At 43.1% G+C, this 26,797-nt stretch overlaps 1 protein-coding gene across 3 annotated transcripts in view; it reads left to right on the forward strand.

Moving 5' to 3' along the window:
* The window catches only part of UQCC1 (ubiquinol-cytochrome c reductase complex assembly factor 1), a 94,485-nt gene that overhangs the window by 60,184 nt on the left and 7,504 nt on the right, over nt 1–26,797 (forward strand). For 2 of the 3 annotated variants that reach the window (XM_068565676.1, XM_068565675.1), the window contains 2 exons: nt 1,029–1,124; nt 21,922–21,999. In XM_068565676.1, the coding sequence (XP_068421777.1) occupies nt 1,029–1,124; nt 21,922–21,999 (174 nt within the window). The remainder of the gene's footprint in view (nt 1–1,028; nt 1,125–21,921; nt 22,000–26,797) is intronic. The other variant, XM_068565677.1, reaches the window with a different exon arrangement.

Here is a 26,797-nt window from a genome sequence, read left to right on the forward strand (position 1 = left end):
TCCATTAAAAAAAAATGGAGATATAATTCATATACCATAAAATTCAGCATTTTGAATGTGCTTTTTTAGTAAATTCACAATGTTATGCAACCATCTCCACTATCTAATTCCAGGACATTTTCATCACCTCAGAAAGAAAGCCCGTGGCCGTTAGCAGTCATTCCCCATTCCCCTTTCCCCCAGCCCTTGGTAACCACTACTCTACTTTCTGTCTCTATGGATTTACCTATTCTGGGCATTCCATATAAATGGAATCATATAATATGTGGTCTTTTGTGTCTGGTTTCTTTTACTTAGCATAATGTTTTCAAGGTTCATCCATGTTGTAGCATGTTTCAATACTTCATTACTTTTTATGGATAATCTATTATATGGATATACCCCATTTTATTATCCATTCATCAGTTGATTGACATTTGGGCTGTTTCCATTTTTGGCTTTTTTGAATAATGCTGCTGTGAACACTCATGTACAAGTTTTTATCTGAACATATGTTTTCAGTTCTCTTGGGTATATACCTAAGAGTGGAATTGCTGGGTCATATGGTATGCTATGTTTAGCTTTTTGAGCAACTCAGATATTGTATTTTATATCAAGTTATTTGAATTCCTAGTGTGACATCCATTGTTCATTTGTTTATAATGAAATAACATTCTCATAATTTGTAGTCTTAATCATATTTCTCATCTTATTGCCAAAAAAATATTTATACCTGCAATTTTTGACAGTAAAGAGAAAGGATGGTGTGGTATAATGGAAGGAGTTCTGGCCAGCCCGGCCACTCTCTGGGTGAGCTTGAATAAGTCAAATCACCTCACCTCTCTGGGGAGGGGAGCTTGATGATTTCTAAATTCTCTTCCAGACTTAACATTTGCAACTCTGTGAAAGTCTGAAAAGCTAGCCTTGTGTTAAATCCCAGAGCTTGTGTTCTATTTTTTTAGCAGTTCATCATTCTCTGTCTGATTTCTGTTCCCAGACACAAACAAGGTTTTACCCATCTATCCAACCATTTTATTGTGGTCTGCTAGCTTCCAGGTACTCTGCTAGGCACTGGAGATACAAAGATGACAAAGATATTGTCCCTGACTCCCCAGTCTGGTAGAAGAAGACAAACATATAGACAGGTAATTATAATATTAAGAGATTATGATATTTAAAAATTGCTCTGCCCAGAGGAGAAAAGCTTGGGGTAGATGACATTTGGTTTGTATCTTTTCGGATGAGTGTTTGCTAGACAGGAACATTCTGGGCAGAGGAATGGCGTGGGTAAAGGCAGTATTCTGTGAGAGGACAAGAGCATGTTTGCCTTTGTTTGGTGGCTTTTTTCCTCTTTCTCCTGCAGTGGTGACAACAGACTGTCCAGACTAGCTCCATTTTGAGATCCTTCTGTGTGTCCAGTATTCACAGACTCATTGACTCAAAGGTCTGCAAAATAACACATTTTGTCAAAGTCCTGGCCACCTATAGGTCTTCTTCCCTGTTTTTTAAGGGCACCTCAGACGCAGTTTCTGAGTCAGGAGATTCACCGAATGGCTAAGGAGCCTTGATCAAGATTTGGGTTTTCTCCATAGTAGCAGCTTAGTTTGGGCTCTTGAAAATGCCCTCTTGTCCCCGCTAAGGGTTTTAGTTACATAAAAATACTAGGAACGTGAAATTTTACAATACGATCAGCACAGCACAAGCTAAATTTCTAACCTTTGACTAGAAACATATATGGAAGGCTTTGTGTTTTAAACTGCCCCCTTCCCAGCCTCCTAGGCTTCATGAGAGGTCATTGTACAGCTCTTTCCATGGTCCCTGTTCTCTTCCTTTTTACTGGAGGGCAAAACTAGGGCAGAGAAATAATTTTTATTCACTTCTGAAAGGTTACAGTAATAAAGAAACTCTTGTTAACATCAGAGAACGTTGCAGCCAAAAGTTTTCACAGTCTGGCATTGTTTATTTTACATGTAATTTGGAACCTTCTGCACTCTTAAAATATTGGCACAAAAATGTTTTAACTGTTGAAGTGCTTCATTGCATGCAGTGGTAGTGTGGTGTGAGAGAGGCAGCAGGGCTCTGGAGAGCGGCTTGGCCTGTTCCTTGGAAAGAGAAATGGGGTAAGCGTATGTGTATGTGTGCAGATACACATTCGCTTGTGTATATATGAGTGTCTCTGCACTGAGAATTAAGAACTTTCTCTGCCCTGATGAAGTTCTATGCTTCCCTTGATTTAACAATGAGAATGGTGTAACAATCCTGCTTTCCTATTGCCATGGCTGCCAGAAAGTATAGAGCTTCCCTTATTTGGGTATTTTGGTATAATTATTCATTATCCCCTTTCTCTCACACACACTATTACTTAACACTTTTCTTTTACTTTTATCCATCAAAGGATTTTTGTTGTTGTCTTGTTAGGTCGAAATTAAGATTTGAAAACAATTGCAGAAGGATCACATGTGTTAAATGGGAAGACTGCTAGGCTGGCGACTGGGCTTCCTTAGTTCCAGGCCCAACTTTCCTTCCAGAGTTTGGAGGACCTTCTCCTTCCACCATCTCTTTCTTGTCCTGGAGCCTTAATATAGAGCTATATATTAACCTGACCCTTGCTAAGACCCAGGGATTCCCCAGGGCTGACTATGCACTCTAACCTGTCTGGTCTGGGGACAGTAGCCTGTTGCCCCATAAGCTCTTCTTCCTCCAAATCTGGCACTTTGTTCCTTAGCCTCCAAAATGGAGCCTTAGCAAACGAGGCAGAGGTTACCCCCACCAGGTGAGCTCTGCAGAGCTATCTCCAGGTCAGGCCCTTCTCTAGGGACCTCTAGCAGGGGGCTTCTTCCCTTGCAGGAGTTCCACTCCAGCTCTGAGAAAAGGATGCTCTGCTGGTATGTATACCATGACCACCATGCCCTGCTCCCACAGGCTGTAGACTTTCTGTCACAGCCAGCCAGGGGATCCCACACCCTCTGGCCTGGATCCACTTTTCAGTGCCCACCAACAGAAGATGAAGTGCTCAGGACCTTGCAGTCTTTCTTTGCTCAGAGAGATCTCTGTTCCCTTTTGGAAGACCCTTGCCTTTGGCTTCTTGATCCACAAGAGCAGTCCCTGTGGTGGAGGATCCAGATGAGTACATGCATATGCAGTTTCGGGCTGAGGAGACAGGCCTTTCCCCAACAACCTAGTGAGGGCCCATGTGTCCTGCTCTTCACCTCTAAGGTATGGGTACTTTGTGCTAGACTTTCCAAAGACCGTTTTCCCAAGCAGTTACCTCCCATCACACGGGCTTTGGAGCCAGACAGACCTGGGTGCTAATCCCTGCTTTGCCATAGTGCGGCCTTGAGACCCTGGGCAAGTCTCTTTACCTCGCCTTTCTTTCTCTATAAGCCACACATAGTCTGACTTAAACAATATGATGGTAGTGAAGACTTAGCACAGTACTTGGCACATTTTAGTGCCACTTGGTAAAATAAGGCACTGTATTTGGACCTTTTCTACAGCACCTAGCATAGGCTGCCTTATTTCAAAAAGATTTGTGTACACATCTGTCATGCCCCACTGGATTCTGACTCACTGGAGGATGGAGATCATATCTTTTGTCTTTGTATCGCCCGTTTGCCTGGCATGGGTCATGTGCATAGGAGGCCCTCAGTCGATGTTAGCTGAGCCTGTTAGGATGACTTGGACAGATAGGGCAGGCATGAATGTTTTAGTTTCTCCATCTGAACCTGGGGAAATAGTAACCCCTTATTTTGGAGCCTTTGAGGACAATTTAAAACGATATGTGTGAAGTGTTTGGAGTCCTTTGAAAGGAAGGTACTGGGGAAATTAATGGTGTTTTTGCTGTTCTTAGGAAAGCCTTTGTGGTTCCCAGCGAATAAATTACTTGTAGTGAGTTTTCTAACACCTCCTACTCTGCTCTGTTCACTGAGGCTTTAAAAAAAAAAAAAAAACAAAACTGCTGTAATGCTTCTTTGCTCTGACTTATAAAGAGATATAATTTTGGTTTTGGACTTTTGACCCCTTTCTGCTCCCAGGAGAGAAATTTCTATCAGAATAATAAAAGGTGTAAACTGTGTGTGTTGCCCCTTTTCTGGGCCTTGGGTAGTTCAGCTGCTGGGGTTAAGAATCAATGGGCTTGTGGTTTGTACCTGGTTATGGGGCAAGTAGGAGATGATTCCCATTAAGCACTCCATGGCATTCTAAGTGTCTCCTGCACTACTTCTTTTCATCCCTGTCCTATGCCCTTTTGCTAAAATTCTTCAAATTTCACAGGAACTCTATTTTCTTTGGTATTTTGAGCACACTTGTTTATGGCTATATCTCTTCTCTTTCAAAGACAGAAGATGTTTATCATCTGCTGTGCTTTAGGTCCCCAGCTGAGTTGCCTGGCAAAGAGGATCCTTCCTCTAGAGGAAACAGGATGGGGAAGTTGAAAAACCACTCACTAGTCTTAGAGCTGGAAGAGCAGGGAATTAAAACTTGGTCCTACCGTTAATCAGCGGGTTCAGATGAAGAACCTGGACCAGGTTATTTCTAAGGGCCCCTTCCAGCTCAGACAAAAATCTGTGAGACAAGAATTTTCCAACCCTGGGGAGAATTTACAAGAGTGAACAGTAGTTTGCCACACTTCCCACTTGTTCTCCAAGCCTCTCTTGCCCGGTAGCCCTGGATGACTGTCCCTGTCCCTAATATCCTCAGCTCAAAGGCCCATGAGAGACTAGAGTGGTTTGGGGACAGATGTGGAGTTCAAACATGCTAGAGTTGTCTGGTTTGAAGCAGTGGGTAGATGTGGATGTCAGAAGAATCCCACTTGGTGACGACCCCCAGGGACTGTGTAAAGGAAGTCCAGACTGCTCTGGCTGGTGGCGGGAAGCCCCAGTCAGGGCTAGCCCTAGCTGATCAGATTTGCAAAGCAGTCAGTGTTTATATTTTGTGCCGCTTCAGTGGCTGGCAATCTCCTAGAAGCTTGACAGCCACAATGATAATCCTAATTCAACCTTTTCCAATTGAGGACACTAAATCCTGGCAAGGAAAGTGGCTTGTTCAGTGTCACATATTAGTAGCAGGGCAGAGATTAAAACTCACTGCTGGTTCATTTTGTTGCTCTTTTCATTACATCATCCTGCCACCTTTGCCATTCCCTAGAGCTACCATATACACCTTCCATTTTGTCTTCCTGTCTTACAGACCTCTTTTGGTCCTTTTAAGGTCAGTGTTCCTGTGTCTAGTGCAGTGCTTCGTACATAATAGGCCTTTATCAGATGTTAGTGAATGAGTGAGTGAACTCACAGAGTCTTTTCCTAACTCATTAGAATCAGCTCCCTATTGCTACCTTTCCTGATAAACTGACGCTAAATTGTTGATGGATGCTAATAGGATAGTGTTTTAATGGTCCCTGATAACATTTGCATTTGAATGGGGGGCTTCTTGTAACTAGTGTCTTTGGAAGGAGGAGTGATTGCAGTAGCACTGGGGAGCTCTTGGGGTCAGAGAGGATTGATGATGCCCCCCACTCCATGTCCTACCACAGAGTAGGCAGCTGTCTGCTCTTTTCTCCTGTGGGTTTAACCTGGCACTGGGCAGTACCAGAGGGCGATGGTTCTCCTAAGATCGGGATACCTATGTGAAAAAAAGTTCTGGAAGCCAAGATGTCAGACCCAGGATACATTAGAGCTACACATTGATTACAGCTGCCCTGGATGTGCTGTGAGTATTTCTGGATCCATTGGTGAGACAGCTGTAACACTCCTTTTCCCGATCGTTTCCCTAAATGCTGGCTGAATGATGCTGTGGGGTTGGTTAGAGCTGAAGGGGCCTGGCTGGAAAGCAAGCACTTCTTTTTCCATGTTGATTGCCATCTATTTAGCTGATCTTTTCTGAGTGTCAGCCATATGTGCTGTAAACGTGACATCTCTGATGCTCAAAGGAGCAGGAAGAACTACAAGGAGCCCTTCATTAAAACAACCACTATCAGGACTTCAGTTGTCTTACACTCAGAACAGGTCCTGACCTCTCACCTGAACTCACTGTAGGCTACTTCACTGGTCCCCCTGACTCTCGACTCTTCATCTCAGTTCCAGCCTGCAAATCATTTAACAGCTTGGCTCATCTTCCTAAACACTACTCATGTCAAATACTCATCACACAGAAACCCACAACGGCTCCCTGGTGCCTGCTAGATGGGTGCCATACCCCTTAACCTGTCCTCAAGGCTCCTTGTGGTTCACCATCATTTTATTATCTTTTCTGCCTGCCCCACTTTTCTTCCAGTCTCTGCCTGTCCATAGTCTACTGTCTCCTCTTGAAATCTTCCCTAACTCATCCAGATTTACATTTGTGTGTTATTCTAGCAGTGTGATTATAAATTTCTCAAGTGCAAGAATCACGGGGCGTCCTTGAGTTAACCTCCTTAGGGCCCAGCACAGAGCAAGGCACCGTTCTAAGTACACAGGAAATGCTTCTTGATTTGATTTAAGAAGTAATTTTGTTGCATTGCAAGGGACTCCAAAGGGAATGAAGCCCTTGAAGTAAATGAAGTAAAGATAATCCTTTCAAAAATTGACACAGGTATTGAGACATCTGTGCTGGGTAAAGTATATTCTGAATAATATTTGTTCTTGATTAATTTTCCTCAACTATTGCCTTGACCCTTTCTCATCTGGCATGGCAGTGCAGAGCAGAGTGATACATATGGAGGCATGGGGCTTCCCATTTTCCCTTCCTGCAGTCCCCAGATGCCCTGTACCATCATGAAGTGTTCACTCAGTGCCTGCTATGTGCTGGGGACACAGATGGGACCATGTGGCCTTGTCCTTCAGGAATTTGTAGTAAAGTTTCCATCAAACATCCCTGGTTCTGTCCTTGAGTCGTTTCCCTACCTTCACGTCGGTGCTTGCCAACTGTTAGCAGCAGCAGGCTCCTGCCCTATCCCCACATCTGTACACTAGACACAGGCACTTCCAATCTTAGGGACCTTGAATGACAGGGTTAGGGTAATAACACTAAATTACTATCTAGCATCCTATGTATTTTATTTTGCTTATTGTGACCCTTCCTCCCTCCCTAGAATGTAAGCTCTAGGAGTTCAGGAATTATCTCTCGTTTATTGCTGTATCCTCAACTCCCAGAGCAGTGCTTGGTGCATGGTTAGCACGCATATGCATTTGTTGAATGATGAAGGCATTACTGAATTGTTTTTTTCCTCGAGGTCCAGCAGCCTTATTAATTTTTATGGCACTGTTAAGGATTGTTTTCATTCATTTGTTTATTCAAGGAACATTTTGGTCTCTCACCACGTGCTAATCCCTAAATGCTGCTGGTAGAGCGTATGCCATAGAGAAATGATCTTACAGGGTTTACAATCTAGTCTTTGCCAAGAAGAGAAATGAAGTTGAATCTTTCATCGATTAAGTTCCAAACTAAATAGATGAACAAGTAAGATAGAGTTCACCTGGTTTTTGTTTCATTTTGTTTTGTTTTAGCTGCAGACTTCCTGGAGAAGCTGGCCCAGAGCAGGGTTGAGAGTGGTGGCAGGATGGCACAGGGAACTAGGCAGCCCCCAGGTGCTGAAGGGAGGGACGGAGACTGCCAGGCCCCCGTCTCAGGTGAAGGAGTGGGTCAGATTTCTCACCTCCCTTCCAAGGCAGTGTCACGGTGTTTGAGAGCACGTGGGCACTGAAGCCAGACTGTTTGGGCTCAGGTCCCACCCCAGCTGTGTGACCCTGGGCAAAGTCTTAATCTCTGTGCCTCAGTTTTCTGCCTGTAAAATAGGGATAGCTATGTTACCTACCTCACCTTACAGTTTTGTGGAGAATAAATGAGCTATCATGTGTGAGACTCTCTGAATAGTACCTGGGACTGAGATAGGTGTTTGCTGTATAAACTTTACTACTTATTGTTAAGCATTTTTATCTCATGTGATAATGTAAAAAGAAAAAAGAAAGGCAATTTTGCATAGTTCAAATGGAAAAACTGAGACTCAGAGATTTGTCTTCTAGAGTCACAAGGTGGGGAAGTGGAGCTGCTTGGGCCCAGAATTTGCTTAGGTTTCAGAATATTTCTTAGGCTGGAGTGGGACTTGAATACAGATCACTAGAGAGAGCATCTCTTTAACAGATACAGCATTCCAGCAGCAGTTTTCTTTTTCCTTTATCAAATGCTTACCCTTTGGGCTTCCCTGGTGGTGCAGTGGTTAAGAATCCGCCTGCCAATACAAGGGACACGGGTTCGAGCCCTGATCCGGGAAGAACCCACATGCCACGGAGCAACTAAGCCTGTGCGCCACAACTACTGAGCCTGCACTCTAGAGCCCACGAGCCACAACTACTGAATCCCGTGTGCCTAGAGCCCGTGCTCTGCAACAAGAGAAGCCACCGCAATGAGAAGCCCGCACACTGCAATGAAGAGTAGCCCCCGCTCGCTGCAACTAGAGAAAGCCTATGCGCAGCAGTGAAGACCCAACACAGCCAAAAATAAATAAATAAATTTATGTTTTTTTAAAAATGCTTACCCTTTTAAGAACATTGTACAGAAAAAAGAGGACAAAAAAGGATTACCCTATAGAGATGGGGTCACTCTCAGAGCTCATAAGGCCAAGTGTCCATTCCGTTTTCAGGGGGTATTCGGACGCTACTCCTTGCTTGCCTCACCCTTGGCTTCCTCATTACTTGAGCAGGAGTGATCATATCACTCCTACCCAGAATCCAGGCTAAGCCATTCCCAGGATGCTTCTACAAGATTCTATAAGCTATCAGCTGAATGGCAATTCTGTTTGAGTCATAAAAGAATGTTGGACCAGGAGTCAGAATGCCTTGTTTCTGTAAACATCTAGAGCATTTATGAGCTGAGTGATAATTAGGCGAGTCATCTGACATTTCTGAGCCTTTGTTTCCTCATCTCTACAGCAGGGAACAGCTTCTTTCTCAGATTACCACAGGGTCAGTATTTTGGAAATTGTATGGTGCTGAACAGTAAGCAGTAAGGAAACAACAGTAAAAGACAAGCATTCTGTGATCCATACAGAACAATGGAAATATCCACTTTATTGTTTGGGGCTATAGATTTTGGTCTGACCTCCTCTGCCCAGCTGGAGTCACCAGTTAACATGTGTGATTCAGTTAATTAGCGTTTCCCATCTCTTTTGCTCCCCATTCCTGCAGAGAAGGAGAATTCAGGTCTGTTTGATAAAAGGGCTCCCAATCTCAAGACCGGGAAGGGGCTAGATTTTGCATCGTCTGAGAAAATGTTGCTGCCCAGGTAACATGATGTCTGTCTTAAATTCACTGAGTGGGAAAGGACTCTGGCTGGGGCCTGTGAGCTCAGTGTTGCCTCTAGATCCTCTAGGTTGTTTAGATCCTCAGCACCCAGGACAAGTGACAGTGCCCAGGCTCTGTTCGCAAAGAACTCTCAAACTTGTTAATTATCCATTTTCAGCTGTTTGGTTATATGTCTGTGCATCTGAGATAGCCAGCATTGATGGGGAGCAAGCATCCTCTAGTTCTCCACTGTCCGCAGTCTGCCTAAATTTAATAGAAAATCATTAAAAAAGCAAAGTTGTGCCTGCAGCTTTTCTGCACTTATAAATACAGTCATGAGGTCCAGGGTGCATTTGGGAGCCTGCAAGTGTCTCTGGAAACCTAGGTGTGTCAGCATCTTCTTGATGACAGAAATCAGACCTCATGGCTGCAGGTAGAATGCAGAGGACCCAGAGGAATGACAGCCACTGACACGTGGTGAACAAATTACTAGGAAAGGGGCTCAGGCTCCTAGGCCCTGGTGTGCTATACTGCTGCTCTGCTGGAGACGCCCGCAGGCTCAAGCTAAATACACATCTTGCTCATATTACATCTTGTCCAAGTAAGATTTTCCATTACCACAACATAGGAGACATTGAGGGCACCGTGACTGCTAAAACCCTACAAGACTGGTTGTCTACGCTTAGCGCTGCCAGGGTCAGAAAGTCATCAGCTTATGATTGCGTATAACTGTTGCATTCTCTTTTTCAGCTGGCATTCAGTGAAGTCTGATTAGGTGCGAGTCATGGCCTCACCTTCTGCTCCACATTCACTTCATAATAAAATCCTGTTGATCTTGCTGGACTTTTTCCTCTTTATTCCTTTTGCCACTTACATTAATTCAGTTTCTTTCCAACTCTCATCTGAGCCATTGCAGCAGCCTCCTCTGGGATTCCTGCCTCCGATCCTTCCCCCAGCTTTATGGTTTGTACTTGCCGGGTTACTTTTCTTTTCTTATTTTTCCCGTTTTATTTATTTATTTATTTATTTATTTATTTATTTATTTATTTATTTACTTACTTACTTACTTACTTACTGCGCTGGGTCTTCATTGCTGTGCTCGGGCTTTCTCTAGTTGTGGCAAGCAGGGACTACTCTTTGTTACAGTGCGCAGGCTTCTCATCGCAGTGGCTTCTCTTGTTGCGGAGCACGGGCCCTAGGCATGTGGGCTTCAGTAGTTGCAGCACACGGGCTCAGTAGTTGCAGTACACGGGCTCAGTAGTTGCAGTGCTTGGGCTCTAGAGCACACGGGCTTCAGTAGTTGCGGTGCATGGGCTCAGTAGTTGCGGCTCGCAGGCTCCAGAGCGCAGGCTCAGTAGTTGTGGCGCACGAGCTTAGTTGCTCCGCGGCATGTGGGATCCTCCCGGACCAGGAATTGAACCTGTGTCCCCTGCATTGGCAGGCAGATTCTTAACCACTGGACCACCAGGGAAGTCCTGGGTTACTTTTCAAAAACAAATCTATCCAATAGCACAGGGAACTATATTCAATATCTTATAATAATATATAATGGAAAAGAATCTGAAAAAGAATATATATATTGTTAATTATCCATATATATATATTCAGTAATATATATATTACTGAATCACTTTTGCTGTACACCTGAAACTAACACAGCTTCGTAAATCAACTATACTTCAGTGAAATAACAGTAACAACAAATCTATCTGTGCAGCTTCCCTGTGCTAAGAACTCTTCTTTGTCTTTCCTTCATGTGGCATTCAGGGCCATTTACAGTCAAACGTAAACTGCCTTTCCAGCTCTACCTTCTGCTTCGTCCCATCATGAGCTCTTTGTTACAGATTTTCCTCTGAGGATGCTGTAGTTGTTCCCCTCTCTGTGGCTTTACGCATACTATTCTTTCTGTCTAAAAAGTACAAATCCCTGTCATCCTTTAATACCCAATATAATAAATGTTACCTCATCTCTGAAGCCTTTGAGCCCCCAGACTCACCACTGCCATTTTTTACATACAGTATGTTGTTACAATCATTTGTATGTCATTTCATATGAGATTACAAACTTCTTGAGAACAGGTTCTGTGTTTTATTCATCTTTTATGCCCAGCATGTACCACAATGCCTTGAATATGGTAGGCACTCAATATATACTTATCAAATGCACGCAAGGCAATGTAGAATTCTGCACCCAGACAGCTTATGGTCTAGCAAGGAACGTAAATGACATCATGACACTACTGCTCAAAATCGAGAAGTATCATGAGACGCTTTAATATATACATACACATGGTTAAGTCGCAGACTGAAATACTTGTGTGGGAAGAACCATTTGTAATTGCAATTATCTTTTATTGTGGTGAAATATATATAACATAATATTTATCATTTTAGCCATTGTAAGTATACAGTTCAGTGGCATTAGATACAGTCACGATGTTGTGTAACCGTCATCACTGTCTATCATAGGATTGTTTTTTTTTTTTTTGGCCGCACCCCGTGGCATTTGGGATCTTAGTTCCCCAACCAGGGATCGAACCTGCACTCCCTGCATTGGAAGTGTGGAGTTTTAACCACTGGACCGCCAGGGAAGTCCCACCACTGTCTATCTATCTCCCAAATTTCTTCATCATTCCCAGTAAAAACTTTATACCCATTAAATAACTCCCCCATTTCCACTCCCCCCAGACCCTGGTAACCTCTATTCTACTTTCTGTCTCTATGAATTTGCCTATCTTAGGTACCTACTATAGGAGGAATGGTACAATATTTGTCCTTCTGTGTCTGACTTATTTCATTAGGCATAATGTTTTCAAGGTTCATCCATGTTGTAGCATATATCAAAATTTCATTCCTTTTTATGGCTGAATAATATTCCATTGTATGTATATACCACATTTTGTTTATCCATTCATCTGTTGATAAACACTTTGTTTCCATCTTTTGGCTAGTGTAAATAATGCTGATAGGAACATTCAAATGTCTGTTCCAATCTCAGCTTTCAATTCTTTTGGATATATACTTAGGAGTAGAATTACTGGGTTATAGGGTAGTTCTATGTTTAACTTTTTGAGAAATCACCAAACTGTTTTCCCTAGCGGCTGTACCATTTTACATTCCCACCAGCAGTGTATGAAGGTTCCAGTTTATCTACATCCTCATCAGTGCTTGTTATTTTTCTTTTTTCTTCTTTTTAAAATTGTAGCCATCCTAGTAGATGTGAATGGAATTATCCTTTGCTTATGCTTCAGATAATTGTCTTGCTAATTGGTTCTAATTTGCTTATTGGCCATTGGTGACCATTAATAAGTTAGACTGTTTTCACTTTCCAAATCTTGTATTTAACGACAGAAAACCAAATCCTGATCAAAACTTTCATGCATTGGCACTTGTTTGCAGGGCATTAAGTCCTTTCTTAAACTTGGAAATATAAGCAGAAAAGCACTTCTTAGTTTCCTAATTATTCTTCCATAGTACTTGTTATAGAGCAGGCAGGGATCAAAGGTCTGTTAATGTTTGATCTGTTCACATCAGAGAGTTAGTTGGCTATTATCTTGTTAGAGTGACTAATGAGAGAGGAAAACTCAGTTGCCCACTTTGTGTTTTCTTACCCTGGCAATCATGAAGTTCCTTCTCTTTTCAGTCATAAAGTCTCCTTTTTACTTGAAACTGCTTGTGTATGTATTTTGGGTTCTTTGTTTGTTTGTTTTTTAATTTTTATTTTTTTTTGGCTGCACCGTGCGGCTTGTGGGATCTTAGTTCCCTGACCAGGGACTGAACCTAGGCCCTCCGCAGTGAGAGCGTGGAGTCCTAACCACTGGACCACCAGGGAATTCCCTTGTGTATGTATTTTGCCTCCAAATCTAGAACTCTATTAGATGGTAGTAGTGGAACTAGAAGTGGTCTTGAAACTTTTTTCAGTGGAAGAGATTGCTTTGAGAGAGGTGTGGAGTTTCAGAGGCCATGTGAAAACAGACTAAAAGGACAGGAGTTGAACCTCTTCTGGCTAGAGCAGAGTTGTGTTTGAAAACCATGAAAACAGTAGCAGCATGTATACAGAGTTGCTCAACCCCTTCCCAAATCCTTGTATTCAGGGAGCTTTCTTAAAATTTGTAAAAAGTACGTGGGCATCAATAATACAAGAGGTAATTATGACAGGAAATATTATATCGATTCATTCTACAGACATGTGCTGAGCAGTGTGCCATCTTTGCCCTCAAGGAGCTCACGCTCTAATGCAGTGGGGGGGGGGAGGGGGCAACCTGTAAACAGATTATTAAAATAATACAGTGCATCTTCCTGGTGGAAATATTAAAAACCATGTGAAGGAAAAAGCAGTAAGCTTTGGGGAGCTTGAAAGACTTCACAGAAAATGGAGTGATTCCTTTTCTATAAAATGACAATAACACCCCCTTTTTTAGGATTATTGTGAAAATTAAAGAGATAACACATATAAAGTTTTTAATATAGTTTCTGGCACATGGTAGGCATTCAACAAACGTTAATTGTTAGCTAATGTTATTATTATGGAGAGGTTTTATTGAGTTGATGAATGACAGTATATCCATTGATTGCAAGCAACAGAGTCTGCAGCTAATTTAAGCAAACAAAGGAGTTCATTGGGGGCTAACTAAAGCTCACAGAATGGAAAGGAGAGTTTAACAGCAGGCCTCAGGAAGGAAAGATACAAGGAAGCTCAGGGATCCTAGTATTAGTAATAGGAATTTAGTAATCTCTTTGGGATGATCCAATTTTAGCTGTCTTTTATCTTTGGATGTTTCTACTCAGAAACGAGTCTCATTAGATTAGCTTGGACTCTGGGCCCCTCTCTGTGATGAGGGGACATGGTTCTAGGATCAGCAGGCTACTAACTCACATGGAGTTGGAGAGGAGTAGGAAGGCTCTAAGGAAGGGATGCTGAGAGAGTGAGTGATTTTCACCTTAGACAGTATCAGAATACTTCCAAGATCTACTGATCCATTGAGGCTGATGATGTAAGCAACCAGGCCAACCCATGGAACGGCCTCTGGGTGTTTCTGTTGGCCATAGAATCGACTGTCCTGTCTTGTAACCAGTGCCAACCCAATGTGATCATTCCAATCTGACATTCTTCATTGAAATTCCTCTGGTTTCTTCATGTTTATTCTTAAGTACTGTAGCTAAAACAAAGACTCTTGACTATTACAATAATAGAGGAAGGAAAACTTTCTGAGCTTTGTATATTGCATTTCTTTTGATGTATTCAATTATGATTACCTTTTCACATTTCTCATTTATCAGCTCATGATCAGGGATTTGCTCTAGGTCTTAATTATGACCACGTAGTCAGACCCTTCCTTCATCCTGTTACGTATTTATTTATTTTGGCCTAGACATGCTGCTGTGCATCTGACCTTGTTGAATCTCATCTCAGTTTCTAGGATGATTTTTCAACACTTCAGGGTCATTTCCATTTTACTTTTGTTTTCCAGCGTACTGAAATTAGCAATTTTTGCTTATGTGATTCTCCATTTCTGATATGACTCATCAGAAGCAGAAAGGTGTGACAGTGTAGAGAAGACACTAGATTGAGGTGCCAGCTGTCTGAGATAAAAATTCCAACACTGCTAGCACACAAGCAGGGTGTGACTTTGGGGAAAGTTACTCAACATTTTTGAGCTTCTGTTTCCTTGTTTATAGAATTGGGACAACAGCGCATGAGACTTGTCCTGTGGGATGCAATCAAAAACTTCGGAAATCAGAGTAGATTAGAGCTATCTCCCTCTTAGCTGTATGTCTTGGCATGGAAGAAAATGAACTTGGCGTGATAGTTTGATCTTCCCAGGACCTTAATATACCTCATCAGCTTCTTTTCAAGGTGATTACGGGCTTACTGATATGTTTGAATGCCTTGTTAAGAGGGTAAATGACTGTAATTTCCAAGGACAGCCATCTCTTGCTTTGCTGTTTTCCAAGCCTGAGGAAAAGGCTCCTGTGCTTTGTAACCATTTAGAAATTAAGGTTGAGAAAGTTACAACCACGTACCTTGTTTTTCAGGACCTTATCAAGCTATGCAGATCTCGAATATTCAGATCCCAAGCAATAAAACTGGGACTTTCAAAACACATAAATAAATAAATAATAAGGAAAAGTATTTTTAAAGTCCTTTCAATGTAGCAAACCTCTCTGGTGCATTAAAAGTTTGAAGTGATTTATTAAAATGAGATGTAAAGATTATCTCATGCCTTGTTTAGGTTGGCTTTTCATCACAGCTGGAACACGCTATACTCATATGTTCACATCATTTTCTAAAAAAAGGAAAAGAAATTGTCCATCTTTTCATATTTTATTATTTTTCCTTTTCTTTCTTCTTGGTGTTAACACAGTTTTCTCTGGACCTACCAAATGCACACGCACGCACATGGAGAGTTTTATTTGTTGTATTTTGTGATCATTGCTGAAGGATCCTCAGTAGGTCTTTTAGTCATAATGCGAGTGAGTTACATGCACACATGTGTATTTGGTCTCTCCATGTGCCCTTCTCTCTTTCTATCTACTTTCACCCGTTTCTGTGTATTTCATATAATGTTGCACAGTGAGCTCATTTCTAACATTAAATTTAAATAGACTGGCTGATGTTCAGTGCACACTAGTTTATTGCCATGCATGCAGTGACTGTAGCCCATGGTGCTGACATTGCAAAGTGTTGCTGATGTCATTACTAACCCCTAGAAAGACAACTAAAACCTGACCTGCCATCTTTTGTGCTGCGTTGTAGCCCTATGGTGAATTTGATATATTCCTTAGGCTTCAGTCAGCAACTCTAGGCACGCTTTATCATTCACTCATTGCAACAAATCCTTATTAGCCGGCTACTGTTATCAGCTTTGCCTCAGTAGCCTTAAAGTTTATTCTTATCTTCATTCTCATCAGTTCTTGTGTTACCCATACCAACCTTCTTCCATTCTTCCCTCCTACACCATAATTATACTTTGTTCCCTCCAGTTTACTCAGGAGTGGGGCTTAGCTTATGCTAGAAATGTATGACGTATTAGTAATTGGCCACTGATCACCCATCTCGTAGCCCATCTCTAGCTACCATTGTGATCGGGAATATCTGCATTGTGTTTACCCAAGACCATAGTAGCATTCGCCCAGCCTCTACAGGTAACCTGAGGTATAGGGCATATGAAAGGGCAGCCACATTATTTATGGTGTTTGTTCCAACATAGATAAGCAATGGAATTGAACTGCTCTGTATTCTAATCTTGACCCACTATTTCCTAGCTGTATAACCTTAACCTTCCCAAACACCAGTTTCCTCTTCTCTAAAGTGGGGACAGTAATAGCACCTATTTCAGAGAGTCACTGGGAAGGATTAAGTGAGCTCATATGTATAAAGCTCTTAGCGTAGTTCTTGGCACATGGTAAACAGTGAATTATGGGAACTGTTTCTGAGACACTTTTGTAGACTGGGGAGAGAGGAGGCTTTTCAGAAGATATAATTTGTAAGTTATGTCTTAGAGGATAAGAAGGAGTTAGCATCCCAGTGGATAAAGAAGGGAGAAGGATTCCTGGCAGCAGTGTGCTTGAGAGCTATAAGAGAGCATGACATGTTTGTGGAAATTGCACATAGTTTACTCTGACTGAGGGTGAGATAAAAGTGGGGAGGTGGGAGGAGGTGAGGCAGGAAAGACGACCAAGAACAGATCATGAAAAACCTTACAGAGCTCACAGAGGAGTTTAAACTTGATCCTCCGTCAGGCCCTCCGTCCACATAATCTGGTTCCTCTGTTAAGCAGTCACATAAATGTCTTTAAGAGCAGCAACAGGGAAAAGGGGAAAGAGGGCAGCGAATTGGCCTCAAATGAACTGGCATCTCTTTAAAGCAAATACTCCTCCTTGAGAATACTACATTAATTAAACATGTGCCTTGCAAGATTCATTATTGCTTTACTTGTGTTCCCCGTTGGTTGTCTCATTCATTAATCTGCTGATTAGTAACCCTGAACTCTTGTATGCCCCCGTCCCTGACCATTTTTGCATTCCCTTTTTAATATACTGTGCTGTTCCCCCTGGGATGTAAACTCCAGGACCTGTCCCTGGCCTGCTCATGTTTGTTTTCTTTGCCCCTTGTGCCTGCCTCTGCTATAACATCTGTAGTATGTGTTAAGTAATCCTTAAGGTAACATTTTTATTATGTAATAAAAAGTGCATGGCAAATATATTATAACTTGTGGACTTTGTTTAAAAATGAACGGATAATTTATTGAGTGTGCCACATGAGCCTTGCTCCCCTCCCCATTTCGGCCGAGAGACTTGCTGCTCGTTTAGCCTCGCCTCCTATTGAGTGCTCCCACCCTGTGACATGCTAGGAAAGCAGACCCATGGTTGGCTAGAAATGACATCATAGTTTATGTACTCAATAAAAATTTAATTAAGTCATTACAGGAATTGCAGTCATCATTTAACCCTCTGATTTCTTCTGTTTAGTTTATTATTAAACATTCAGTAATACCAGTCACCAAATCCTGATGGCTTATAAATATCTGCATGAATTTTAATAGCTTAAATAAATGGGAAAATATGAGTAACTGATATAAAAGGAAACTTTTCCTTGTGGTGGTGCTACATGTATGGGTTTTGTTTTGTTTTTAATAGAGTTTATTTATTTATTTATTTATGGCTGCGTTGGGTCTTTGTTGCTGTGCATGGGCTTTCTCTAGTTGCGGCGAGTGGGGGCTACTCTTTGTTGCGGTGCGAGGGCTTCTCATTGCGATGGCTTCTCTTGTTGCGGAGCACAGGCTCTAGGCGCGCAGGCTTCAGTAGTTGTGGCTCGCGGGCTCTAGAGCGCAGGCTCAGAAGTTGTGGCGCACGGGCTTAGTTGCTCTGCGGCATGTGGGATCTTCCTGGACCAGGGCTCGAACCCGTGTGCCCTGCGTTGGCAGGCGGACTCTTAACCACTGCGCCACCAGGGAAACCCCTTATGTATGGGTTTTTTTGTTGTTGTCGTTTTGATTTTTGGTTTTTTAAAAAAATTTATTTATTTATATTTTTGGCTGTGTTGGGTCTTCGTTTCTGTGCGAGGGCTTTCTCTAGTTGCAGCAAGCGGAGGCCACTCTTCATCGCGGTGCATGGGCCTCTCACTATCGCAGCCTCTCTTGTTGCGGAGCCCAGGCTCCAGACGCGCAGGCTCAGTAGTTGTGGCTCACGGGCCTAGTTGCTCCGCGGCATGTGGGATCTTCCCAGACCAGGGCTCGAACCCATGTCCCCTGCATTGGCAGGCAGATTCTCAGCCAGTGCGCCACCAGGGAAGCCCTATGTATGGGTTTTTAATAAAAAGCAAAGCATTATGGAAAGGATAAGAGCTTAATAAGAGAACAACCCAATGCTAACTGGGGAGAGTTTCTCATCCGGTTTGTCCATCTATGTATTCATGGGCAGGGTGCTCCATATGGAATGATCTGGCAGTGAGGACACAGAACCTGCGCACCAGCAAACAAAAGCTTAAGTGAGGGAATAAGATCACAACAGAGGTTCACCAGAGGGAATATCCAGCTCTCCTTGGCTGCTGGGCTGGCTAGAAGGGCCCTTCAGGGCGAGTCCAGTAGTTCAGGAAGCTGCTCTCACTTACCCTCACCTGTTGCCTGCAGATCATGTGTCTGCCCTGATGGAGCTTCCACCCTCTTCCAGGAAGGGCCCTTTTCATGATCTAATCCAGCCTGGGTGATGATATCTGAAAACCATTTCTAGCTGTGGCAGCTTGCCATCTCTCAGCTAGAGGTGAGGGGGAGAGGCAGCTTACAGGTCACTGAAGTTAGAATATAGGACCAGGAGGCAGAGGATCCTTGCTAATAAGGAATTCTACTCCTGCTCTCCATTCTTTCTGGGCAATAGCCAGCCAGAATGCAGGTGCATCCCAAGAGGAGAAAGTATGTTTGTATGTAAATGAGCCTTGTTGGAAAGCCGGAATTGAAATTTGCAGATTAATGTGTTGGTGATCTTTGGAAATGCCCTGCAGATGGTGAAATAGGGAAAGCATTCATCCAGAAACCAGGTTCTTGTGACCTGGAGAACAAGTCCCTTCCCCTTTTGGGTCTCAGTTTACCATTTCCTCAAAGGGATGAGCTAGGTGATCTCTGAGGGCCCTTCCAGCTCTAAAGCTTACTGGCTTGTATAAGCCAGCTCTGCTGAGCAGGTTCAGTGAATGCTTACCTCTGAGAGATGCTGCCTTTGTGCTTGACTTCTCTGACATTGTCCTTTGGTGGCTCTGGTTCTTCTTGCACAGTTAGGAGAACGACTAGTATGGGAGTAGGGAGAGCCCCAAGATGGGCATCAACAGATCTGGATTGTAGTCCCATCCTCTCATTACAGAAGGAATTAACTCTAGCTCTGGCTTGTTCCTTGACTCTTCTTTTACCTTAGCCCATTCTGAAAGATGGTGCAGTAAGAAGTTTGGCAGTTCTGAAATTTCAGAAACATGGAAGGTAGTCAGCAGTTAAAAAAAGGAAACAAACAAAAGGATATTATTGGATAGAATACACTATGTGTGGTACTCAGGCCTTGTGAGGATTCAGTCATCAGCATGCCAGTCTTAAACCCTGTTCTGACCAGGCCCTGGCCTAGGTGTCAGGGGTGCTGAGATTCATCAGACAGAGTTTCTTATGACCTTTGAGCAGCTCACAAACTAGTGGGAGAGACAGGTACAAAAGCAACTCTAAACTGTGTTGTGTGCCCAGGAGAAGTGTAGACAGAAAGCTCTGGGAACACAGAGGATGGATGGCTGTTTTGGCCTAGGGTGAAGGTGGGGTGGGAAAGGTCATGGATTACACAAGCAGCTGCATCCAATCTCACATTTTCCAGTCTTGAGCTTCACAGTTCTCTTTCGCTTTTTGAAAATTGTCCATGACTATAAAGTATTGGAGCTGGTTTTAGTTTTATATAAACAAACCAGAAGGTATTACTCATAATTCCTTGCATTTGCAGAGCACTTTGCAGCTTACCAAGGCTTTCAGTGTACATTGTGGAGTGAATGAATGAATGAGTGAATGAAGTACATGCTAATTCATTTGCTCTACAAACCAGCCCTCTGTATAGGGCATTTAAAAGACAAGGACATAGACTCAGAGTGGTTACTTGACTTGCCCAAGATCACGTCCTATGTATACAGCAGAATTATGACTTGAACCCAGTTTTCTGACTAAATCCAGATCCTTTCACTACTCCTTTCTGCCCTCCTTCAGAGACCAGTTATGAACCACAGGATGAAATCATTCAGTATTTGATTTATGATCCAAAGTAAAATTATCTTCCTGCAGGCAGGAACCTGATGGAATGTCAGGCACATGGACTTTGGATTCAGACTGACCTGGAGGATTTATCACTAATTTGCTGTGGGATCTAGAGCAAGTCACTTCACCTGTCTGAGTCTCAGTTTTCTGTGTCTTTAAAAGCATGACTATAGCATATCTGCCTCTCTGAGCCCCGGCGACAGTTAGAGGAGATGATGTCCATAAAGCATCTGGCCCATAACAGTTGCTCAGTAAATGGAGGTGATGATGGTGGGCAGTGGTCATGGTTGTTAAGCACAAATCTTATTCTCCATGTAAAGTTCCAGATGACTTCGGGGTGTTTCTAAAACTTGTCAGTTTAAATAGTCAGCGAATCCTTTCTATGTATTACACATTACACCAGGTTTTCTGCTGGGATCCCAGAGAGGAATGAAATACGGTACCCTTTCCTTTCGCATATTCCCGGAGGTCAAAGTTTTATCCTATTGAAGAGATTCCGTGAACTGCACTCTAGGTTCTGAAGGCTCACTGGCTATTCTCTGAGAGGAGTTCTACCTGAGTCTCCACGGTCTCACTGGCATTGCATTTCTAAAACAGTCCATTCACATTAACAGTCTTACTTCTGCAGCCCGTCTTATTCTCCCCTCCTGTCCACAGCCTCAGGGGCCCACCTTTCTCCTCAGCATCTCACTCACAGCCCTGCCTCTCTTCCTCCTCTTCCCACCTCTGACCACTTCCTTCTTTTGTCCTTTCGCTACAACAAGCTCCTTTGAGTAACCCTTAAGACATTTCCTAACCTGGTCCCAACCTACCTTTCCAGTGTTCCTGCCCATTCGCCCTCCCTGGCACTCCCCATTTTCTTTCCTGCCCCTGCACTTTGTACAGCTTATTCCCTGTGTCTAGAATGTCCTCTTTCCTCCCCCCAACCCTCTCTTGTCAGACTCCTCCTCCTCTGAGGTCCACTTAAACATTACCTCCTAGAGAATTCTTCCCAGCCTCACCAAGTGGAGACCATTGTACTAAAATGTATTTATCACTCACCACCTTTGGGATAGAATATGAGGCAGTACATTGCAGTGTGATTATTTTCTACATGTCTGTTTTTACTAGACTGTGTGCTCCTCCAGTCAAGAAACGTTTCTTTTAATTTGTGTTCATAGTATCTAGCACAAAGCCCGACGCGTAGTTGGGGCTCAGTTCATAAAACTGAGTTACTGCTTTGTATAATTTGGGACCAGAATCTAAAAGAAGCTGTCAAATTGGGGAGAGTCCTGACAGATCAGGGAAATGAGGATGGACAGGCAGTTTGACCTGTTAGGGGCCCTCTCTCTCTGTTCTGCTAAGTTAAGAGCCAAAAATCTTACTTTTTGGTTTTTTCCTTTCTTTCATACTTTTGTTTTTGCCATTTTGTTTCTGTAGGTTAATTCCTATATCCTGAAGAAGAACATGATGCTTATGACAAATAATTTCTATGTGGCAATCTTGGGATATGATGAGGTAAGCTTATTTACCAAGCCTTAGGCAGAACAATGGCCTCCCCCAACAAAGGCATTTGATGAGAGCCTCTGAGAGAAGCTTCAGGGGCCACCATCACTGCCTGCCATTATGGCTTAGTATTTTACTGTTTCCTCACCTTCACTGACTCAGCAACTAGAATGAGTGTGCCCAGCAGTTTGCCTAGTACTTGAGAAAGAAAGCACTATGTAATATGGTCAGATCATTCAACTAGTCTGCATTTATTGAGTGCCTGTGGAGTGCTGGATGGAGGGACAAAGGCAAATCAGTCACAGTCTCAGCCCCAGATGCGTTCAGAGAGAGGAAGACATGCACACATCAACATCACGGTCAAATCACACACTTTTTTGGGGGGTTTAATTATAAAAGCAATACATACTCATTTAAAAAATTCATAAAACTGTGCATAAATGGTTGAAATAAAAAATAAAAGGGCCCTTTCCTCTCCTGCCCAATTCTCTGTCCCAGAGGAAAACTTTGTTAATAGTTTATTGGGTGTCCTTATAAGTGTTACCCATGCATACACAAGCACCTATGTATTTATTTTCTTCATGCAAATGTAAGTTACACTGCATATACTACTATTCTGCAACTTGCTTTTTTCACTGAGCAATATATCTTGGGTATCCTTCTACATGAGAACATTTAGATCTATCTCATTTTTTATTGTAAAATTTACATAACATAAAATTTACCATTTTTAAGTGTACATTTTAATGGCATTAAATACATTCACATTGTTGAGCAGCCATCACCACCATCCATCTCCAGGACTTTTCCTGATCTTCCCACATTGAAACTCTGTACCCGTTAAACACTATTCTCCTATTCTCTCCTCCCCCCAGCCCCTGGGAACCACTCTTCTGCTTTCTGTCTCTATGGTTTTGACTACTCTAAGTACCTCATATAAGTGGAGTCATACAGTTTTTGTTCTTTTCTGATTGGCTTATTTCACTTAGCATAATGTCTTCAAGATTCATCCATGTTGTGGCATCTCTCTCATCTTTTTCTCCTCAACTGTTATAGAAATTTCAGACACATGGAAAAGGCAAAAGAATGGTGTAATGAACCTGTATGCATACCACCAGGATTCATCATACCTCATCTTTTTAACAAACCATGTGCTTTTATGTTCATTTTGTGGTTACCTTCAGATTTAATGCAAGCATCACCCCTTCTGGGACACAGGCCCAAGAACTTTCCCCAGGCTCAACGGCTTCTGCCCTTCCTGGGCTCCACAGCACTTGCTGCATTAGCATTAACTGTCACCCCACTGGGTGAGGATCTCTGCTGTGTAGTTGCAGTGTCTACTCTGTGTTTCTGTTGCCTGGCATGGTGCTTGGCACATGGCAGGTGAAGAGTGAAGAAGGGAAGAAATGCATAAAGGATGAAAGTAAGAAACTAGAGTTCAGGCTGGAGGAAATGTTATCACCCTGAAGATAATAATTAAAGCCAGGACATGAGCTTACAAAAAAACTTAGTTAAATGATTTGCTTAGGGTCATAGGACTAGTTAAAATTGAGGTTTCCCAATTCCCAGTCTACTAAATATCCTCAGTTATAAGAGAGCAATTAAGACTGCATACTGCATACATCATTAATTCAATATGAGCTTTGTGGGATGGGAATTGAGAAACACTGCTTAAATCTATGCATCAGTTGTTAAATTAGATACATTCTGATTTCAGAAACCTTACAGTATATAAAATAATGAGGCTTAGAATTGAAGAAATATAATTTTCTTTCTCTTAGCATTTGTTTGCGGTCTTTATTGCAGATGGCTCAGTTGTTTCCTTTCACCCACATTAATAAAGATGTTCTGTCCCCCCATCCCAAATCCATCTTGGCAGAGCCATCTTAGACACATGCTTGAGCGCAAGAGTCACCTGGGGTGCTTTTAAAATCTAATTATTGAGAACTGCACTAAATATTCCAATTCAATGGGAGTGGGGCCTGGTATTTCAACAAGCACACCAGGTGACTTTTCAGAGTGGGAAAGTTTGGGAAATAGACTAATTACCTGGGACACTTTAGAAATACCATTATTTGGGCCCTGTCCCTCAGAAGTTCTGGATTTAACTGTAGGTGGGCATCTGTAGTTGTAAAAGTTCCCCAAGTAATTTAAAGGTGTAATTCTGGAACAGTTTTTCTTATATTTTAGTGTACATGCAGATCATCTGGAGTCCTAGGTAAAATTCAGATTCTGACCCAGCAGGTCTGAGGTGAGGCCAGCGATTCTGCGTGGCCCACGAGCTGTAGGGGATGTGCAGCCATTCTGCAGGCCACACCGGCAGTCACAAGGTTCTAGAGCTGTGCTTTCTAGTACTAGCCACATGTGGCTGTTTTGATTTAAATTCATTAAAATTGAAAATGCAGTTCTTCAGTCACACTGGTTACATTTCAGGTGCTCAGTACTTGTGTGTGGCTAGTAGTGGCTACTGTGTTGGGCAGTGCAGCTGTAGATTGTTTCCATCATCACAGAAAGCTCGATTGGACAGTGCTGTTCTACAGTACCCTTTTCCTAGAATCTTGCTTGGATTGTGCCCCACCCCTGAACACTTTTGGACCCTTCCTGTTTTCTACTTCATTAGGTCCAAATTCCTCCATGGAACTTCCAGGCCTTCTGTGAACTGTCCCCATTTGTGACATGTCCTGTCCACCTTTATCTCCCACGGCCCTCCAGTGTGTAACCTTCTTTCTGAGTGAGACCATTTGCCTCACTGCTCCACAGATATGCCGTGTCTGATTGAGGCTGTCCTGGACAACCAGGTGTGGGGGGCAGTAGCTGAGGCTGTCAGCTTTGAACCTGAGGATTTCAGGGTCTCGCACTTTGTAGGCACTCTCTCTGTAAATGTTCAGTGAACTAATATTATTCTCTCTTGCTTAGAATGTTCTGTAGCTCTCCAAATAGTCTCCATTCTTAAGGCCCCCTTCTCCACAGAGCTTTCCCTGACCTCTCTAGGTCTGTGTTTTTTTACCCTGAATTTCAATATCCATCCATCCATTTAACAGGTATTTATTAAGTGCCTACCATGTGTGATGCACTGGGGATATGCTGGTAAATAAAACAAACATGGTCTGATTCTTTCCCACCAGAGCTTATCTCTTAATGGAGAGACAGGCGGTAAATAAGTAAACAAGCAAATAAATATCTAATTACAAATAGAGCACAGTGATAGAGAATAACGGGGTGGGTGTACTTAGTGTGGACTAGGAGGGTCTCTGAGGAGTTTTCATAGAAGCTAAGACTGAAGGTTGAGGAACCATCCATGTCTTGACTATTCCTCAGAGTCTCCTGTACAGATTAGCATTTGTTCATTCTCCAGGATTTAATTCTGTGCTGCTGTTTGATGTGCTCTAGCTTTGTCCCTTCAACTAGATTGCAAGCGGCTTGTGAGCTGTGACCATATCACTGTGACTCTGTGTTCTTACCATCATGCTAAGCACGTAGTGGTGTCAGATCAGCCCTCACTGAGTGAGGCTCCACCACTTTAAACTCTTAACTATAACCAGGGTCCTCCAGGGCCAGGACAGTCCCTTTGGCTGCCTCTCGGTTACTCTAGACCTAGGTGTCTCAATTTCCTGAAGGATGCTTTTTTTGTAGCGTGAGGGAAAACAAGTAGGCGTCCCAGTAGATTGTGGGAAAATTGCTATGCAAACTAATTTTTGCCTCCTAGGCACCCCTTTTTCTTTCCCGCTTCCTCTCTCAGACCAGTTTGTTTTCACTGACTTACTAGAAGTGTGGTGGAAAGAAGGCAGCAGTTGGGTTCGTTGATTTATTCAGCCATTTGTGTTGCACTCCCACTCTGTGCCAGGTACCGCATCCTGACTAGAGCCAGTCAGCGCCATCCCTTGACCTCACCAGTGCATTCTGTTTCCAAATCTACCACCAGTTAGCTAGAGAAGCTCTAAGCCTCAGTGTACTTACCTTTACAACGAGGGTAATAGCATCTGTTCTTCCTGGCATACCTCGCCATCGGAGCCAGGTGTGTGAAGGAGCTCTGACAGTCTGGAACAGTCAGGTTGCTATCATTGTTAATCTGAGTTCTGAGTCATCCTTTTCCTTCTGACTGATTATGGACTTGGCCCTTCCCAGCCATCTCACCCATCGCCGAGGCTGCCTGTTTGCGGCAGGCCGTGGCTCCCGGGGCTTTTGCTGTCCTGCGCTCTGGGCTCATTTTCTAAGTCCTTATAACACTCGCTCCCACTCCTGTTACCTCTCGTGTAGCATATGTGAGTCGCTGCCAGCAGCACTCCGGCATGTGCCCAGGGCACTTCAGACACAGGCAGGCTGTTGTGTTAGCAAATAGCTTGGAGAACAGTGATGTGCCTGAGCTTGTCCTTGGCTCCTGTCCCCATCTGCCGGAAGAAGCTGGTTTTCCCGACTCAGCCATTGTGCCAGGACAGTCTCTTGGAATTGTAGGGGTGTTTAGCCAGGGGCATTTGGGACAGGTGGATGGTTTTTCCACCAAACTGTCAGTACCCCATACTGGACATGGCCCTTCCTGGCAGCAGGCCTAAAGCCAGACCTCATGTACTGCAGTGCCTCGGGGGCCAGACCACAGCATGACATCGAATAAGTGATCCTGGCTCTTTGTGTAATGCTTTACCACTTACAGAGCCTTTCATGGCCATTGTCTCTTAATTCTCACAACTCTGTGGGATAGGTTTTATTTTGCTTGTTTAGGTTGTGAGAAGCTGAGGCTCAGGAAGGGCTAGTGGCTTTCCAAAGGCCACATAGCTATCAAGTGACAGAGCTGCCATTTGAACTCAGGTGGTCT

This window comes from Eschrichtius robustus, chromosome 16 (genome assembly GCF_028021215.1).
Source record: "Eschrichtius robustus isolate mEscRob2 chromosome 16, mEscRob2.pri, whole genome shotgun sequence".
NCBI lineage: Eukaryota > Metazoa > Chordata > Mammalia > Artiodactyla > Eschrichtiidae > Eschrichtius > Eschrichtius robustus.